Genomic DNA, 21148 nt, shown 5'->3' with positions numbered 1-21148 from the left:
GTTAGTCATCTCCCGGGTGAAAATTGTTTGCAAATAACAGGGGCCTTTTGCTGACAGCTAGTTATGTTACAAGCACTCCTAGCTATCTTCGAAACACCACTGACTTCCTGAGGAAACTACAGTCCATCGGTGATCTTCCTGAAAACACCATCCTAGCCACTCTGGATGTAGAAGCCCTCTACATCAACATTCCACACAAAGATGGACTAGAAGCCGTCAGGAGCAGTACCCCCAATAATGTCAGGGCAAACCTGGTGGCTGAACATTGTGACTTTGTCCTCACCCATAACTATTTCACATTTGGGGAGAATGTATACCTTCAAATCAGCGGCACTGCTATGGGTACCCGCATGGCCCCACAGAATGCCAACATTTTTATGGCTGACTTAGAATAACGCTTTCTCAGCTCTCGTCCCCTACTGCCCCTACTCTACTTGCGCTACATTGATGACATCTTCATCATCTGGACCCATGGAATAGGAACCCTTGAGGAATTCCACCATGATTTCAACAATTTCCACCCCACCATCAACCTCAGCCTGGACCAGTCCGCACAAGAGATCCACTTCCTGGACACTACGGTGCTAATAAGGAATGGTCACATAAACATCAACCTATACCAGAAACCCACTGACCGCTATACTTACCTACATGCCTCCAGCTTTCATCCAGACCACACCACACGATCCATTGTCTACAGCCAAGCTCTACGATACAACCGCATTTTCTCCAACCCCTCAGACAGAGACAAACACCTACAAGATCTCTATCAAGCGTTCTTATAACTACCATACCCACCTGCTGAAGTGAAGAAACAGATTGACAGAGCCAGAAGAGTACCCAGAAGTTACCTACTACAGGACAGGCCTAACAAAGAAAATAACAGAATGCCACTAGCCATCACCTTCAGCCCCCAACTAAAACCTCTCCAGCGCATCATCAAGGATTTACAACCTATCCTGAAGGTTCACCCATCACTCTCACAGATCTTGGGAGACAGGCCAGTCCTTGCTTACAGACAGCCCCCCAACCTGAAGCAAATACTCACCAGCAACCACACACCACACAACAAAACCACTAACCCAGGAACCTATCCTTGCAACAAAGCCCGTTGCCAACTGTGTCCACACATCTATTCAGGGGACACCATCATAGGGCCTAATCACATCAGCCACAATATCAGAGGCTCGTTCACCTGCACATCTACCAATGTGATATATGCCATCATGTACCAGCAGTGCCCCTCTGCCATGTACATTGGCCAAACCGGACAGTCTCTGCGTAAAAGAATAAATGGACACAAATCAGACGTCAAGAATTATAACATTCAAAAACCAGTCGGAGAACACTTCAATCTCTCTGGTCACTCGATTACAGACCTAAAAGTGGCAGTTCTTCAACAAAAAAATTTCAAAAACGGACTCCAACGAGAGACTGCTGAATTGGAATTAATTTGCAAACTGGATACCATTACATTAGGCTTGAATAAAGACTGGGAGTGGAAGTGTCATTACACAAAGTAAACTATTTCCCCATGTTTATTCTCCCCTCCCCCCAATGTTCCTCACACGTTCTTGTCAACTGCTGGAAATGGCCCACCTTGATTATCACTACAAAAGGTTTTTTTTTCTCTCCTGCTGGTAATAGCGCACCTTACCTGATCACTCTCGTTACAGTGTGTATGGTAACCCATTGTTTCATGTTCTTTGTGTATATAAAATCTCCCCACTGTATTTTCCACTGCATGCATCTGATGAAGTGAGCTGTAGCTCGCGAAAGCTTATGCTCAAATAAATTTGTTAGTCTCTAAGGTGCCACAAGTACTCCTTTTCTTTTTGTGGATACAGACTAACATGGCTGCTCCTCTGAAACCTGTTATTTTGACATGGTGATTGACTAGATCCACCGAAATTTTCTCAGATTCATGGTCAATGGATCCCACTACCAATTCACCATATTGCTTTTTGGTCTGTCAGCTGCTCCTTGCGTATTCATTAAATGCATGAATGTATTAGCAGCATTGCTTTGAATGTCAGGAATCCATGTGTTCCCTTACCTGGTTGACTAGCTAGTGAGAGGGTTGTCCAGGTCCTTGGTACTTTCCAGTGTAGCCACTATTCTGTCCACTTTTGATGTTCTGGGGCTTCTATTAAATACAGAAAACTCTACTGTGACTCCTGTTCAAATCATAGAATTCATAGGGGCAGTCCTGGACCCTACAAAGGGCAGGACTTTTTTGCCAGAGTGGAGGTTCCAAACAATGTGACTCATTGCTTTAGATCTGAAGGCCCACTCTGTCATTATGGTTCAGAACTGCTTCAAGCATCTAAGAGACATGGTGGTGTGCACTTACATCGTGCAGCATGCCAGACTGCACCTGAGAAAGCTACAGGGATGGCTAGCCTCAGTGTATTCACCAGCCTGTCATCAAACGGACATGGTGGTTCAAGTACCATCTCAGGCCCTGTCCTCCCTGGACTGGTGCGTAGAATCTGAAAATATTTGTGAGGGAATTCCCTTTGCCCCTCCACAACAGTCACTCAGTCTATTTGCAGAAGCATCAGATTTAGATTTGGGAGCTCGCTTCGGTTCCCACCAGACTCAATGACTTTGGTCACCCCAGGATCTATCTGTCTAGCTTCGGGCCATCCATTTAGCTTACATGGCATTCCTTCTGCATAGTGCAGTGGAATTGGTTGGTGCTCAGAGACAATACAACAGCCATATTCTCTTTAAACAAGCAAGGCAGGGGGCGGGGACAAGTGACAAAGTAATGCCAGGATGCAATCCTCCTCTGGAATTTCTGGATTGCCAGTTTCATCACCCTGAAAGTGGCTTACATTCTGAGAGTTCAAAACACTCTGGCGGACTGGCTTAGCAGATCATTCGCAGGTCATCATGAGTGGTATCTTTGCCTGGACATTTCTAGGTCCATTTTCCAGTAGTGGGGAACTCCCCAAGTGGACCTGTTTGCAACAACAGCAAATGGAAAATGTTGCCTCTTTTGTTCCTGAGCAGGCCACAACCTGGGTTCACTGACAGATGCTTTCCACCTAACCTCATCAAAAGGACTGTTGTACGCCTTCCCTGCAGTTCCACTCCTGCCCAAGGTCTTGTCCAAAGTCAAGGAAGGCTCCTTCACCTTATTCCAATAGCTCCAGAGTGGATCCATTAATATGGGTTTTGGACTCTACTTATATGTCCTGGGGTGCTCTACTCACTTCTGGAGCGCCTCCTTCTGGCCAGGTCTGAGGATTAGCTCTGCCAATCCTTCATGCAGTTGCACTCCATCACTCTCTCATTCTCTTTATCGGGATTCAACTGCACCTGCTTCATGGCCTGGCCATCTGGCCAGGTCACTGTGGCTTTCCCCTTCTTGGAAAATCATGTGCATCTAAGTCTCTCTGGACCCACTGTCCTAGGCAGTCTTCTCTTTCACTGTCCCCTTAACAGTACCATTTCTCCAGTGACTGGTAGGGGAACCCTAAGCCCACCCTCTGCACTGGGTTCCAGCCCAGGGACCCTACAATAAGCAGTCAAGGTTTGCACAGTCCTGAACTTTCCTTCTGTATCCTTGAGCTACTTCGTACCTTGTGTTTTCTCACTCTGAGGGTGACTGCAGCCCCTCTTCTACTCTCAGCTACCTCCAGAGCCTGTATAGCTGAACTTCCTCTTTAATTAGCCCTCATTACTCCCTGGCTCCTCCTCCAGGTGCAACCTAGGTGGTTAATTGGCCCACCTAGACTCGTTAACTCCTTCAGGTCTTGTGTGGGATGGACATCAGAATCCATCTGGTGATATTTGTTTCCTCCCCAATATTGGCAAAGGTATAGCACAGGGGTTCTTAAACTGGGGGTCGGGACTCCTCAGGGGGTCATGAGGTTATTACATGAGGGGTCGTGAGCTGTCAACCTCCACCCCAAACCCCGCTTTTCCTCCAGCATTTATAATTATGTTAAATATATAAAAATGTGTTTTTAATTTATAAGGGGGGATCACACTCAGAGGCTTGCTATGTGAAAGGGGTCACCAGTACAAAAGTTTGAGAACCACTGGTATAGCAGAAGTACAAATTTCTCTCTTAAAAGGGTCAGTGTAGTCCTCATTACATGAAATAGCAGGGAATTAACTCCTTCATGTTATTTTTTGTGTACATGTATGAGCCTTTTTGTACTGCCTTTAAAATAATATAAACATTGTCATTATTAAGAAACATAATCTCATTTACAACTTTATATTGTTTACTGAGGTGGAAAAATGCTTATAAACTTCATCCTGCAATATGCCACTCTAGGCATTTAAGTATATACCAATTGTAAATCTTTAAAATAATCCTGGAAGGAAAAAAATCAACATATTGCTTTTAGTTAAATTGTTTTAAGCAGGTGTGAAATTGAGATCCAGTCCTGCCACATGGAATAATATGAATTTAATGAAGTTGATCATATGGCACATAAAACTATTATCAGAAAATTGAAATTTCTCAAATCAATGGTTAATTAATGGGCAGGAGAACTGTAAGTATGTGCAGAATTTGAATGCATGAATTACTTTTTTGTTAGCTACTCAGTATACACTTTGTGAAGAATCTATTTTTGCTTCAAGCAACTTAATGTGTAATGTTCTGTAGATACTCTTCTATCTAGGATTTAAGTTAACTGTCACTCATCAAAACATTTTCAAAATGAATGCACACCAAAAATCAATGTGATATTTCAAGTATAAAGTAGCACCAATGCTGAAATATTTAACTTTTTACTACTATGACTAATAATCTCTAGCAAAGTTATACATTCATTCTTTTTTTCTAAAAAGTAGCATTGGCTACTCTCTGCATCACATAAACTATGGTATTATAAAGCTGTTTCTGTCCACTCTTTGTGCTCATTAGATTTATCTACTGTGTCTCCGTATTTTCTCTATCTGCTCAATCATGTCTACCATAGTATTAAGGCATCTAAAGATATGTCAGCGCTAGAAATGCAGTACTATACTATAGACACTTACTACAGCGACTGAAAGGGTTCTTCAGGTGCTGTAGTAAATACACCTCTCTGAGAGGTAGTAGCTACATCAATGGAAGAATTCTATGGAGTGGTGTCTACACCTGGGCTTAGTTTGGCTTTACTATTTCTCTCTGAGGTGTGAATTTTTCACATCCCTGAGTGACTTAGCTAGGTTGACCTAACTTAGTAGTATAGACCAGCCCTAGTTTTTCTCTATGTTTTCTATTTAAAATCTTAAAGACAGTTTAAAAATTATCATGTTGCCATTGCAGGACTATCTATTATCTAGACCAGTGTTTCCCAAACTTGGGATGCCGCTTGTTCAGGGAAAGCCCCTGATGGGCCGGCCCAGTTTGTTTACCTGCTGCGTCCGCAGGTTCGGTCGATCGTGGCTCCCACTGGCCGTGGTTCACCACTGCAGGCCAATGGGGGCTGCAGGAAGCGGTGGCCAGTACGTCCCTCAGCCTATACCTCGCAAAGCCAGTGGGAGCCGCAATCGGCTGAACCTGCGGACGCAGCAGGTAAACAATCCGGCCCGGCCCACCAGGGGCTTTCCCTGAACAAGTGGCGTCCCAAGTTTGGGAAACACTGATCTAGACCACTCCTGACAGGTGTTTGTCTAATCTGCTCTTTAAAATCTCCAATGATGGAGATTCCACAACCTTCTATGCAATTTATTCCAGTGCTTTACCATCCTGACAGTTAGGAAGTTTTTCCTAATGTCCAACCTAAACCTCTCTTGTTGCAATTTAAGCCCATTGCTTCTTGTCCTATCCTCAGGGGTTAAGAAGAAAAATTCTTCTCCCCCTCCTTGTGGCAACCTTTTATGTACTTGAAAATGGTTATCATGTCCCCTCTTAGTCTTCTCTTTTCCATACTAAAGAAACCCAGTTTTTTCAATCTTCCCTCATCGGTCATGTTGTTTAGACCTTTAATAATTTTTGTTGCTCTTCTCTGGACTTTCTCCAATTTGTCCACATCTTTCCTGAAATGTGGCACCCAGAACCTGACACAATTCTCCTGTTGAGGCCTAACCAGCACGGAGTAGAGTGGAAGAATTACTTCTCGTGTCTTGCTTACAACACTCCTGCTAATACATCCCAGAATGATGTTCAGTTTTTTGCAATGGTGTTACACTGTTAACTCATATTTAGTTTGTGGTCCACTATGACCCCCGGATCCCTTTCCACAGTACTCCTTCTTAAGCAGTCATTTCCCATTTTGTATGTGTGCAACTGATTGCTCCTTCCTAAATGGAGTGCTTTGCATTTGTCCTTATTGAGTTTCATCCTATTTACTTGAGACCATTTCTCCAGTTTTTTCAGATCATTTGGAATTTTAATCCTATCCTCCATCCCTTCCCAGCTTGGTATCATCTGCAAACTTTATAAGTGTACTCTCTATGCTATTATCTAAATCTTTGTGAAGATTTGAACAGAACCAGACCCAGAACTGATCCCTGTGGGACTCCACTCATTATGCCCTTCCAGCATGACTGTGACCCACTGATAACTACTCTGGGAATGGTTTTCCAACTAGTTTTGCACCCACTTTATAGTAGCTCCATTTAGGTTGCATTTCTCTTAGTCTCTTTATGAGAAGGTCACGTGAGACAGTATGAAAAGCTTTACTAAAGTCAAGATATACCACATCTAAGATTTTCCCCCCATCCACAAGGCTTGTTACCCTTTCAAAGAAAGCTATCAGGTTGGTTTGACATGATTTGTTCTTGACAAATCCATGCTGACTGTTATTTATCACTTTATTATCTTCTAGAGGTTTGCAAATTGATGGCTTAAGAAGAATATCTTATTGCCCTTATATAAATCCATGGTACATCCACATCTTGAATACTGTCCCCTCATCTCAAAAAAGATATACTGGCATTAGAAAAGGTTCAGAAATGGGCAACTAAAATGATTAGGGGTTTGGAACAGGTCCCATATGAGGAGAGATTAAAGGGGCTAGGACTTGTCAGCTTGGAAAAGTGGAGACTAAGGGGGGATATGATAGAGGTATATAAAATCATGAGTGGTGTGGAGAAAGTGAATAAGGAAAAGTTATTTACTTGTTCCCATAATAGAAGAACTAGGGGCCACCAAATGAAATTAATGGGCAGCAGGTTGAAAACAAATAAAAGCAAGTTCTTCTTCACTCAGCACACAGTCAACCTGTGGAGCTCCTTGCCTGAGGAGGTTGTGAAGGCTAGAACTATAACAGGTTTTAAAAGAGAACTGGATAAATTCATGGAGGTTAAGTCCATTAATGGCTATTAGCCAGGGTGGACAAGGAATGGTGTCCCTAGCCTCTGTTTGTCAGAGAGTGGAGATGAATGGCAGCAGAGAGATCACTTGATGATTACCTGTTAAGTCCACTCCCTCTGGGACACCTGGCATTGGCCACTGTTGGTAGACAGGATACTTGGCTGGATGGACCTTATTTCCCTTGTTATAGATTGGCATTATATTTGCCCTTTTCCAGTCTTCTGGAATGTCTTCCATCTTCCATGACTTCCAATTCTTTTTATAGCTCTTGGGTGCACGTCATCTGGTTCTATCAGTGTAAAAATGCTTATGTTTAATAGTTGCTATTTAATATCCTCCCTAGTTCCTGATGGAATAGGATGTATTTCCTTGTCTCTGTAAGATTTGAATACATCATCCTGCTTCTTCAGTATTCTTTCCAAATACTGAACAGATTTTTTTTAATACTTCTGTCTTATCTACATCATGACTGACAACTTTACTAGACTCTTTTAGTATTGAACCTATACCATTGCTAGATCTTTCTTTGTTCCTGATATATTTAAAGAATTCCTTCTTCTTGTCCTTAATCTTACTCACCATAGATTTTTCACTGATACCTTTAAGATTTCCTTATCAATTATAGGCATTTCCTAACTGTCAATTTGTACTAACTTATGTAATTGCTACATCTGGGCACACAAGTTCATCAAAGCATATCCTCAGGCTGATCAGTCCTCTTTGATACAACTTGAAGAACACGTATGCAATCCAGTGTACCCTGCTCTTTCTGCTCCTAAAGGAATTCTGTGCCAAAAAAAAAAATTCTGTGCACAATATTTCAAAATTCTACATACTTTATTTGTCAATATAGAAATGTGGAAGCTCCATCATGGCAGTGGGGAGCACAGGCCACTGGCTGCACAAAGGTGAGAGATCACCCTTCAGCCCCCATCCTCTTCAGGATATGGACTCGGTGGTGAGATTGCACCCGACCCTGACAGAGCACAAGGGCAGGCCCTGCCCCTCTGTGCTAGGCACACCAAGATAGCAAGTGAAAGGGACTGAGTTTTGAATGCACATCCAGCCCTAGTTCCTGATCCAGGTATGGGGCAGGCAGGCTCAGCCCAGCAGGATCCAAGTGTGGAGGGTTTAGTGTGGGGGGATCAAGGTGTGGGGTGAGAGGTTTCTGTGTGGGGCTATCTGTGTGCAGGCGGTTCAGTGAGGGGTCTGGATGCAGGGGGAATGGGACTCTGCAAGGAGGTCCAGGTGAGGGTGGTTGGAGCTCAGCGGCGGGAGGTCTGGGGGTCAGGCTCAGTAGGAGGAGTCTGGGTGTGGGGGGGATCAGTGGGGAGGTTCGGGTGCTGGGAGAGAAGGTCTTGGTGGGGTGAGGATCTGGGTGCAGCTGGTTGGGGGGTCAGTGGGGTGGGGGTCCAGGTGCAAGGGGCTTGTTGGGGTGGCCCAAGTGCAGGGAGGGTGGGGCTCGTCGGGGTGGGTGTGAGAGTAGCATGGGGGTTGCATGGGCACAGGGAGTGTGGGATCAGTGGGGTATGGGCTGGGTGCAGGGGTGAGGGTCCAGATGGATGGGCGAGGGGATCAGTGGGGTTCCAGGTGCAGGGGGATGAGTCTTGGTGGGGAGGTCTGGGTGCAGGGGGCGCTCCGGATACAGGGGTGTAGCTCAGCAGGTTGGGCCTTTGGGTGGGTGGATGGGCTCAGTGCGGGGTTCTGGATGCGTGGGAGTGAGGCTCGGCCTGGAGTTCTGGGCATGGGAGGGTCCAAATGCACAGGGTTTGTGTGGATGGAGAAGAAGCTCTCTGTACACTAACCCCTCCCACCCCGGCTGAAGATCAATGGAGGCAGGAAGTGGGGTGGGGTGCGAAGCTTCCTGCAGCTAGGGGTGGTTTCTGGGAGTGGATCTGACCTGGCCCCGGCCCCGGCCGCTCCTTGCCCCAGCCCTGCCAGGACTAGCAGCTGAGCCCAACACAGGATAGGAACCATGGGCCAGGGCATCCCAAGCCCTGCCCCCCAGCAATGATTTACTTCTCTGCTCGCTGCTTGGGGCACCCAAAATAATGCACCCATGCTGCTGGGGAGGGGCGCGTGACCGCTCTTGTGGCTTCCCTTTGCTTTCCTGTTAGAAAGTCATTTTTCTGCAGGGAAACAACGAAATGTGCAGAATTCTGTATACACACAGTGGTACACAATTTATTCAGGTGTAACTTTCAAATCACTAATTCCATTGTGCACGAACACTGATTGTCTCATTCCTCAAGTTCATTTTGCTCACTCAAATCACTCCAGAAAAGCAGTAAGGAAAAAGTTGTTTTTAGACATTAATTCCCCAGATTACAGTCTGCCCCCTTTTGCAGATGCTTAGGGATTTGACTAAAAGTGTGACTGGGCAGTGTTAACCCTCCCTAGTAACTCATGACCTAGCTCACCAGTTTCTACGGAAATGCACTACCTGAGAAAAGAAGGAAATGGCAGAGAAAGAAGAGGATTTCATTGCCAGAGTGATACCACACTTCTTTTGGCTGATGAAGCACATTTTATAGTCCTCCCCTGCCTGTGCTGTGTGTGTGACACTTTGATAGGTGAACAACCATTAAATGTCATTGATTGTTGCATGAAGCAAAAGTTCTTCCTTAGTCTGCCTGTGGTGGGGTGGCTGCCCCACACAGGGAGAAGAAGGTGTTAAAAGCAGCACCGGGGAGGCTGCGCAGAACCCACTAATTAGGAAAGGGCTTATTGAGCCCACCAATAGGGGGAAGGCTCGCTGGAGCAGCCAGTCAGGGCTCTGAGGGCCATATATAAAGGGCTGCTCAGCAGAGCAGAGGAGAGTCTCTCCCTGGAAGGCATGGGAGGAGGACTGACTGGCTGACTGAAGAAGCGCCCTAGATAGAGCAGTGCTGGTCAGGGGCAACAGAGTGTGAGTGTGAGGGTGAGCTGCTGTGGTCTAGTGGCTAGGCCTAGCCTTGGAGTCCAAATACCTGGGTTCTCTTCCTGGCTCTACTCACTGATCTGCTGAGTGATGTTGGGCAAATCACTTCACCTTTCCTCTGTGTCTATATAAACTGTAAGTTCTTTGGGGGAGAAGACTTCTTGCTATGTGTGCCTAACACAATGGGCCCCAATCTATAGACCCTACTGTAATATTTTTTTTAATGGTGTGGCTGGACCCTGATCTATTTAAATTCTTGAAAAGCAGGATTAAAACTTTGAATTGGCACCATAAATGATTGGAAGAAAATGAAGGGATTAGAGCAGAGGGATAATGTGATTGTGGAAGCCCATCCCACTGAGGAAGTGGCCTATAACATAGTACAGGAGCTGGCTTCACATGCAGATATAGTGTGTAACAGCAATCCAGTCTGGAGGTGACAAATGCATGGAATACAGGAGGGATGTTAGCAAATGCTATGTACTGAAGCTTGCTGTCACTACTTTCCTCAAGATTTTGTCTTGGACTGGGAGGTCTGAGATAGAATGGTTTTAAGAGAGATTTCTGCATCAAGTACTGGCTTTTTCAGGATTGGGCAGGCTAATGCATTTTAAAAAAGAGATTGGCAGTTTTACTTCTCTGAAGGAGGTATTGATTATTTCCATTAGCAGAGGAAACTGATATACTTCTGCTGGCTATGATTGCCACAGGTCTGTGTGGTAGGAGTTGACTCTCATATTTTTAAAGTCTTCTAGTGTTTGATCATGAGTGAAAGTCTGAACTCTGTCAGGTGTACTGGAATGCTTAAAGCCGTCCAGTCCAGTCTAGATTTTGGTTATCTGCCTTGAAGGGTTCCTCCTATATGTAGCTAATGTTTCTTCTTCGAGTGATTGCTCATATAGATTCCAATTAGATGTGTGTGCACCGCGTGCACAGTGGTCGGCAAGTTTTCCCTTAGCAACTCCCATCAGGTTGACTGCGGAGCCCCCTGGAGTGGCGCCTTCATGGCGCTGCATATATGCCCCTGCTGACCCAGCCTCTCCTCAGTTCCTTCTTGTCGGCTACTCCGACAGAGGGGTAGGAGAGTGGTTATTGGGATGGATATGGCAAGACATCTCGAAGAACAATAGTTATGAGAAGGTGAGTAACCGTTTTTTCTTCTTTGATTGATTGCTCATATTGATTCCAATTAGGAGACTCCCAAGCCTTACCTAGGTGGTGGACGCTGAACGCTGCATCATCCCTGTCATGCTGGATAACGGCGTAACGAGAAGTGAATTTATGCACCGAGGACCAAGTTGCTGCCCTGCAGATTTCTTGTATCGGGACCTGGGCCAGGAGCGCCGCCGATGAGTCCTGTGCCATTGTGGAGTGCCATAAGTGCTCGGGCTGGTATGTTGGCCAGCTCGTAGCACATGTGGGTGTAGGACGTGATCCAGGAAGATATTCTTTGAGATGAGACTGGGAGTCCTTTCATCCATTCTGCTACGGACAACTGGTTCGACTTCCTGAACAGCTTAGTGCACTCGCTGTAGAATGCTAACGCCCACTGAACGTTCAGAGTGTAGCCTCTGCTCATGGCTACTGGCATGAGGCTTAGGATAAAAAACAGGCAGGAATATGTCTTGGCCAGTATGGAAACGTGACATGGCCTTAGGAAGAAAGGCAGAGTGAGGTCTGAGTTGCACCTTATCCTTCTGGAAAAATGTATAAGGTGGGTCTGAGGTAAGGGTCTTTAACTCAGACACCCTCCTTGCTGATGTAATGGCGACCAGGAAGGCTACCTTCCATGACAGGTAGAGCAAGTCACCGGTGGTTCAAATGAGGGCCCCATTAGTCTGGAGAGGACCAAGTTAAGGTCCCAGGCAGGAACAGGCTGTCTAATCTGGGGATGTAGCTATTCCAGATCCTCGAGGAACTGGCCAACCATGGGGTTGGCAAAGACGAAGCATCCAGACACTCCTAGGTGGAAAGCCAAGAGAGCAGCGAGGTGTACCTTTATGAATGATACTTCCAGGCCTTGCTGTTTCAGGTGCAGAAGGTACTCTAGGATGAGAGGGATAGGCATCTGAAGTGGGGGTGTATGACACTGGTCACACCAGCAGTTAAACCTTTTCCACTTTGCCAGATATGTGGCTCTAGTGGAGGGCTTTTTCCTGCCAAGTAAGACCTCCTTACCTGTTCCGAGCTCCATGGGGTTTAGCCGTAAAGCTTCCAGGCCATGAGGTGGAGGGATTGGAGGTCGGGGTGATAAAGATGACCGTGGTCCTGAGTGATCAGGTCAGGGAAGAGTGGCAATGTGATCGGGGTGACCACTGACAGTTCCAGAAGGGCAGTGTACAGTGTTGCAGTGGCCACGCTGGAGCTACCAGAATTATCTCCGCCCCATTCCTGTGGACCTTGAGTAGGACCTTGTGCATGAGAGGGATCAGGGGAAAGGCATAGAGCAGGTGGCCTTCCCAGGGTAGCAGGAATGCATCTGTGGTTGAGCCTGTGCTATGCTTCTGAAAGGAGCAGAACATTGGGCACTTTCTGTTGCCCTGGGTGGCAAACAGATTGACCTGGGGAAATCTCCACCTTCAGAAAATGGAGTTTGAACCCTTGGGCTCGCGGCATAGCCCAGAAGCCAAGGTGTGGGGGTTAGGTATTGGGGGGAAAGCCCCCACTCCCAACCCTTATCTCACTATATACACTAACTATTACTACTAACTAAGAACTAAAGTACAACTTGCTAAGCAAGCGACTGCAGTTCCAATGACAGTCACTGGTGGTAAGAAGGAACTGAGGAGGGGCCGGGTCAGCAGGGGCATATATGCAGCGCCATGAAGGCGCCACTCCAGGGGGCTCCACAGCTGACCCGACAGGAGCTGCTAAGGGAAAACTTTCCGACGACTGTGCACATGGCGCGCACACACCTAATTAGAATTGATATGAGCAATCACGTGAAGAAACATTTGCTACATAGGAGGAACCCTTCAAGGCAGAAAACCAAGGCAGAAAACCAAAAATCTAGACTGGAGTGGACAGCTTTAAGTATTCCAGTACACCTGACAGAGTTCAGACTTTCACTGATGATCAAAGACTAGTCTGTAGAAAGAGTATGAAAATTCTGTTATGCAGTTTGAATTTTCTACACTTTGTAGTATTTTTATTATTATGTGATAAATTTTCTACATGGAGTTGCAGAAACTTCAATGCATCTTAACCATATTTGGTTAAGATAGGTGTGGGTCTACATATGTTTATTGATCTTCCCAGACTCATGGCCAAAGAACTTAGTTATAAATTGTTGTTGTGTTGCAAGCAGGAAGTTAAAATATTTAAACACTTTTTTCTTTTTATTATTAGGAAAAATATTATTCCAAGTAACAAACAGCAAACTAATTGTACTGGTAAAGAGTAGCAATGAACAAATCTTATTACAGAGAGATGGAAAAGACCTTCTAGACCTTCTGTTAGTCCATTCCCCTGCCAATGCAAGTTGTTGCCTATAGTTATTAGTATTTTGTTTAATCTACTTAATGTACCATGTGATAATGCTTTCATCACTTTCCTGGGCAGATCATTTCACATCTTAATAGATCTTACTGATTTTTTTCCTAATGTGCTGCGTACATTTGCTCTCTTAATTTTATTCCATTAGGTTTGCTCTACAGCTGAAAATTAGATTGGTTTATCTACGCCAGTCAGGGCGTTAAAAATCTACATCCCCTGAGGGGCATAGTTAAGATGACCTAAATCCCTGTGTAGACAGAGCTAGGTTGATGGAAGAATTCTTCTGTTAACCTAGCGATCGCCTCTTGGAGAGGTGGATAACCCAAAGAACTACACGTATGTTGCTGTAGTGTCTTAATTGGAGACAAGTCCTTACTCGAGCATTATACTAAGCTAATTTTCTCTAGTTCTGCTCCTATTTTCACCTTCAGAAAACCAAATAGTGCTCAAGCTATACAAATGTGATTCTTTGTGTAGACACATACACAAAGAAAACCCTCCTCTTTGCTGAATTGATTCTGTTTAATAAAACCCTTTGTGACAGATATGGCAATTTCCTGCAATATCCTTGAGAAAACTTATTAGGTTTAAATATATTTTGGAATTCATTGTATTAAATGCAAATATTATGTATTATTGTGGGCTGGGACTGTATGTAACCTCTCCAAGAGGGAAATGTAATGTAAGGCCTACATGATCAAAACAGTATTGAACAATGTGCCAGACAAGAATGTACTTTTGGGATGATATGTATGAAGTAGATTTCCTGGGAAATATGTAGGAGGAGATGAATGCAAATTCCCCACCTCCAGTTACAAAAAAAATCCTTTTGAAGCTATGTACTGAGGAGCGGGCCTTTGCTGATCATCTGTTATATGAGGCCAAGATCAAAGGCCCAATCTGCATAAAGGAAAGACTGAGTTATTCATGGTTGTGCTAGTTCTGAGCTAAGGTTATTACAAACTTGCAACCACAGGGGGAAAAAAACCCTTTGTGGGGTTTGAAAGACTGACCCCTGCTAAGGCCTTGTTGGTATTGTAAGGGGGTGACCTCTGGTAAGCTTTTTGCTTGTGTGTAGTTTTTTTTTTAATTGTTTGTAAGATTTTCTCTGTAGTGTTTTTACCTTAAGAATAAATGTGCCTTCTTATAAAGAGCTGTATGGTATCTTGTAACTGCTGGCAATTACAGCTGTTCATAGGCTCTGAAGAGAAAACAAAGCATAGATGCTGGCTTATTTAGTCAATCTGGTTTTCTGGAAATATCAAACCCATAATTTAATATATGATAAGTATGTGTCATGCAGGAAAGGAAACAGCTCGTACGACCTGCTGCCAACAATAACTATTGTCAAAATACTGAATATCCTAGGTAAAGAATGTTTAGATGGCAGTATGTCATCTAACCTGGTCTCTGCATCTCTTACTGGTAGATAATACTGCTGTCATTGCTGGTACTGCAGTGCTACCACCTCTGCCTAAACTCTTAAATGGTGGTAATAACAGTAACATTATTTCTGCTCTTAGATACTCTATGCTCCTTTCTGGCTCAGCCTGATGAAAAAGTAATGCCAAACTAGCAGCATTAGGGTCTATTTCTAGTCTGATCATGCAGTCCTTTCATGCCAAGATCAAATACAGTTCCTCCCATACCTCTTCATAGCGGCTCACACAGCTAGTTGGAAGATGATGGCACTATATCTATAGCCTTTTCGGTAGTAAGACTCCAATTAAAAAACAAAGAAAAAAAGTTTGGTTTTTTTTTTTGCACCTGAGATGCAATCCCCTAGAGAACTACCATTTCTGGAACAGTGTTGCCTAGTATTTTTCAGAGTCCAGATAGGAGTTCCCAATCACTTCAGAAGGCTGTTAGATGTAATTTATTGCATCACTGCTATCCAAGTAGGTAGAGAGACATGATGGATTATGGAGATAGTATCATATCATTCTTATTACAATACATAATATCTGGTTGTGAACATAGCTAGACCACGTAACAGATTGTGTGAACTTATCACTGTCAGTCTCATCCTTCCTTCTCCAGACCTTTCAGTTATTTTTTATGCCCACTTCTGTGTTGTCTTTAATTAGACTCCGATCCTGCAAGGACTTGCGTGCATGCGTAACTTCATATACTGAGTAGTCCCATTGATTTCAAAAGAGAGACAGGTATATCTTTTCAGCCACCTGCTCACCACTTGAATTAAGAGCTAGCTTCAATATTAAAGTGCAAATATTTGAATTTTACCCACTTTTGCTCTTTATAGAATGCTCTTTTCAGTGTCTTTATAAAAGCTGTTCTTGAGAAGTCCTACAGAATACTTTGCTAAGTTACCTTCAGTAAGTTCTAAAAATTGTATTCCAAAACCACTTTCTTGCAGAAGATGCAAGTAGACACATAAAAACAAACAAAAACTCAGAAGCTAAGCTCTCGTCTGAAAAGACAGATGTCCATTAAATAAATTGGAAACTGGTTTAATTTGAAGATGCAAAGTATGCAAAGATGGGGAAAAATTAAGAAACTTTTATTAACTAATAGGGGCATAACTATAATTTGTAATTATGATTTTACATGAATATCTGTAAAAATATGAAAGGGTAGAATAAAGAGAATGATAGCATCAAGATGAAATGCTGTTATCATCTTGTTCTGATCATAAAAATGGTAAGGTTTTGATATAACAGGTTTAACACAACAGTGCCCTACAGTTATTACTTAAGCATTTGCAGCATTCATTTGATGCTGCTTGACTGCCCTCTTCAGGATGCCGATGAACATGTTAGCCTATTTCAGTATGAAATACCAAACAAGTGCATAAGTTCAACATTTTCTGTACTTTCACATCTAGTTTACCAAATGAGATTTTTTTAAAAAAATAGCTGACAAGGGTAAAAGTTAGGTTTTCATTGTACTGCATCTGAGATTGACTTAAAGTGATGATCAAGTTTCACTTTTTATTTTTATAGTGGTGCATTTGACCATGCATGTTGTTTCTCTTGGTACACACAGCTCCAGAAGTGCTGTGTGCTGAGGTGGCATTGACTTCAGTAGTATGGCTTGTTTTTAATGAGAAGAAAAAGCATGCTTTCAACACCTCTTTATGAAAGACTGCTTATACCTGCCTCCCTTTTCTTCCTTCCTATATATATAATCTGTCTATATGCATTGTAACTCAAATCATAGACAAGTGCTGCAAGGGTAACCAAATAGTTGCTTTTAATACCTGTATACCACGCCATAATGTGCATGCAACATGCTTTACAAAAACAACCTTCAGACAGAAGTTTTAAAAACAAATGTGTTCATACTATTTCTGTATCCCTCCATCCGAAAAGACAGGTAAATAATGGACGGGGCTCTGTAATATAAATAAATAGCCACAGAAGGAGCTCTGTGGGGTGGAAATTGCCACAAAGATCCCCTCGGTAACTTTGAGATGCCCCCTAATAAACTGTACAGTTTTGCCCCCAAGTCTGTGTGGCTTCAGGGCTATGCAGATAACTTCTTCACTGGTAATGCTGCTCTCTCATCCCCTCAACTCCTCTCCCCCCAAATCTTGCTTTTAAAGTGATTTTCTGAGTATCAAGAGGGCGAGTGCAAAAGTTAATGTAGTGTCATGCTGCATTATTTTTCCCTCTGGCTCTTCCTTTGGGGGTAGGGAGCCTGCTGGAGGGAAAATGTGACTTTCTAATGCTGATAGAAATTACTACAGACTGCAAAAACTATACTTTGTGTGTTGGTTTTAAAATATTTTTTGTAGGAAAGAATGTTGAACAAGGATGTTATTGGCAACCCCACCCCCTTTAGATCTGCCACTACCACTCCTTTTGTGGCACAACAATTTTCAGTGTAGTATTGGCAGAGCTCTTTCCACGTATCCCTTGTTCTGGGAGGAATGTTGCATTAGTATATAGCAGGGGTGGCCAGACTTAGTGACCCTCCAAGCTGCATATGACAATCTTCACCAATTCAAAAGCCGGGGCACACCTGCCGGGACTCAGGGCTTCATCCCCGCCGGAGGTGCCCGATGGTGCTCGGGGATTCAGCCTTACTTGTGCTGAAGCCCCGAGGCTCAGCAGGTGTGCCCTACAGAGCTGAAGTCCCAAGACCTCCCTCCCCACTGGGCAGAAGCCCCTACCCCACCACCCCTCTGCAAGGCAGAAGTCCTGAGCTTCCCCACCCCAGTCTGGTAGGTGGAGCGTGGGGGAGGGAGCTACGCGAGCCACACTTCAACAGTAAAAGAGCTGCTTGTGGCTCCCGACCCACAGTTTGGGCACCCTTGGTATATTGCTCTGTGTTCTACTAGTCTGAACTGATGCTTTTTTGGAGCAGTTTTGAGCATATAAATCCTGATATGAGATCTGCATTGCCACAAGGATGTCTCTACATGAATCAGTTTGCAGGTTTGGGCCCATATTTTCCAGCACAAACTATAGCAGCATTTAACTGACACTGTTTGTAAAGCTTTTTATGTTAAAAATGTTAAAACACATTTTCATTCGTATTTTGAACGTGGGTTTTGTTGCTTAGATAGCTATTATAAATTAACTGCATGCAATGTAGTTGTAACTGTCGGTCTTGGGATATTAGCGAGACAATGTGGGTGATGTAATATCTTTTATTGAACCATTTTGCTGTGACGCTCAGAGTACCTTTCCCAGAACTGAAGAACAGCTCCGTGTGGCTTGAAAGCTTTTCTCTCTCACTAGAAGAAGCTGATCCAATAAAATATATTACCTCACCCATTATAAATTAATTGTAATTCTGGAAAAAACAAAACAACAAGAACCCCCTATCACCCTGCCATACTGGCCAAAGCCTTTTTTGGTAGAGAATTGAGAATGTGTTTGCTGGAGTTTTAGTTAATCCCTCTGTTTGGTTTGCAGTTGTTACAATTGGTTATGGAATCTTTACTGGGAGTCAATTACATACAGATACCTATAATTTTTATCTGTATCTATGCCTTTTTCCCTTACAGACAAGCTAATGAAGAATATCAAGTGCTGGCCAACTCATGGCGCTACTCATCTGCTTTTTCTAATAAACTATTCTTCACTATAGTGGATTATGATGAAGGAGCAGATGTTTTTCAACAGGTAAAAGGTGTTGAATGATGTCTTTAAGATTGTTTAATATATATCACATTTTAAGTACTATGATTTTTTTTGTTTGATAATATAATAAAGAATTAAGGTGGGGGGGAGGAGAGAGTCTGGAATACTGTTGTTAGTCACAGGAATTTCTATAATGCACCCAAGGTAGCTATAGCAAGAAACACCAAAAATGCAAAATGGCCAATTTTGCTACATCATATGTAGTCAACCGAAAACAAATATGGTAATATCAAGTTTATCAAGCCATTGTTAATGTATTGGTTGCTTCCATTGGGCATTGTAAAACAAATGGACTCCAAAATGATGTGAAGTGCAGTGAAAAATCACATTTGTAGTTAAGAGAACCTATGGGGAAGTTTGACATAAAAAAGCACTTAACAAATATCACCTTTCATGAAGACTTTAAATATTTAATACCCTTTTTATCTTTGTAGAATATCAGTCTTGGAACTCTTTAGAAAAGAGTGGGAATTGTTGTAAATAGCTATGGTTACTTTACAGTGTGGAGAACCAATTATTAGCAAATATGCTAGTCCCGCAAATTCTCTTTGGTTTGGGTACTCAGCTCAAGTTCAACTTGAATCATAATTCGAGAAAGAAAAATATTTTCTTCTCTTTGAAGCTTAGCCCCCTGCTTGGCACTAGAAGATGAATTAATAAAAGCAAGAAGCAGCAGAAGTTACTAACCATTTTTACTCCCTTTTGGTAAATTGTGAGATATTAAACTATGAAGCAAAAAAAGCAGATCTACAGTGTTTAAAACAATACACAGTAAACTTAGATGGTTTTCCAACAGAACTGTTGGACCACATTGTATATAAACATGCTCTAAATTTTGCATTTTATTTTTAGTTCAAATATGCATTTTTGCACACACATGGAGCAAATTATATTCAGTAGATGCATTTGGCCCAGTTCATTCTGGTGTAAAGAGATAAAACTCCATTTATGTCAGTGGACTTACACTTGCTTATATCCACATTGTGTTTTGTTCATGGTCTTTGAAAACTCCAGCTATTTTGGATATCTGAAAACAAGAGTAACTAACAAGTGAGCATATTGTCATGTAGGTATTTGTTTTATCAGCTTATACAGGCAAATGTAACAAGACAGTGGACATCTGAACTAATTATAATAGCACAGGAGATTTAATTCTTGACTGTAATACTCATAGCTAAGCTGTTGCTGTGTAGTGGTTCAGAGAGGACATAAAAGCATGTCAGTTGATTTGATTTCACCTTTCATTCTGATTATATAGAAACGGTCTGGTGCAACCAGGCTGTCAGCAGTCTTTAAAAAATATATACTGTGGCAAAATACCTTATTCGCCTCAGTAGGCTCAGTTCTTTTTAGCCTTGGAGACTCAGGTTTGGGGCAAGGCACATCCTTATAGGTGGCACAGGGTCCTGCTACTCCTCCTCTCAGTCAGTCCCTTGTGCTTGTTTTCCTTCCCTTCTGGGGAGCAAGTGCAGCCTCCCTACTGGGAAGGTCTGGTGTCTTGCTGCAAACACCCTACTGGCAACTTCCCTACTCCTCTCACTCTTCCCCTCCTACCACCCAGGGGAGGGTTTAAAAAGGTCCCAAGTAGTTGGAGTCAGCTGAACCCCTTTTCCAGCTGAACCTTATTGCCCCCTGGTTCTTTCTCTTCAGTGGATAGGGAGGGGCCTTTTAATCCCCTGGGACTAATTACTACCCCGCCCCCTTTTGTAGCTGTTTGTCCTGGGTTTACCACAATACCAGACAGAAGATTTCTATATCTGAGTATCCCACTAAATTCAATAGTTTTACAACATTCTTCTTAACACGGTTCACACAAATATTTTTCTTTCAACAGTTGTTCATTAAAGGATGGGGCGTATTGTATTTAGAAGAAAATAATATTTTAGTATCGAGTTTATTTTTCATAAATTATACATTGAATTTGTACTTGATGTTTAACTAAAGCATTTATGTAATTTAATAACATTGATTTTGTTGGAGAGCAGCAAGCACGGCAGGTAAATAAAATGTCACTGCCCTTGTGTCATTAGAGAACTCAAATAATTTCATTCATATTTAATCATTTCCATTTTTTCCAATGATTTTATATTTAATTTCAAATCATTTGATAAATGTATTGCATTATTTTCTGAAATCCAAATATTGTGAGATGTTTCATATAGTAAAATATATTTCCCTGTCTATGCACCACATGTTCAAATAAGCAATGCAAATGGCATTTGTTCATCTTGCTGGGGAATAATTTTTTCACTTAAAATGCCCAGCAGGGGGGCCTGTCACTATTTTCTGTTTGTTTTCAAATTGACAATATTGGGAACATTTACAGGATGAATTAATATTTAAGACCCCAGT

The 21148-nt window shown here is 42.9% G+C and overlaps 1 protein-coding gene across 3 annotated transcripts in view; it reads left to right on the top strand.

Annotated features, from left to right (window-relative positions):
* The window catches only part of TUSC3 (tumor suppressor candidate 3), a 286073-nt gene that overhangs the window by 114624 nt on the left and 150301 nt on the right, over nt 1-21148 (top strand). For all 3 annotated transcript variants that reach the window (XM_007067357.3, XM_043546172.1, XM_043546173.1), the window contains exon 3: nt 18661-18778. In XM_007067357.3, the coding sequence (XP_007067419.2) occupies nt 18661-18778 (118 nt within the window). The remainder of the gene's footprint in view (nt 1-18660; nt 18779-21148) is intronic.

Source organism: Chelonia mydas, chromosome 4 (assembly GCF_015237465.2).
Source record: "Chelonia mydas isolate rCheMyd1 chromosome 4, rCheMyd1.pri.v2, whole genome shotgun sequence".
NCBI lineage: Eukaryota > Metazoa > Chordata > Testudines > Cheloniidae > Chelonia > Chelonia mydas.
The sequence above is the reverse complement of the archived record's forward strand: the minus strand, read 5'-3'. Positions and strand labels throughout refer to the sequence as shown.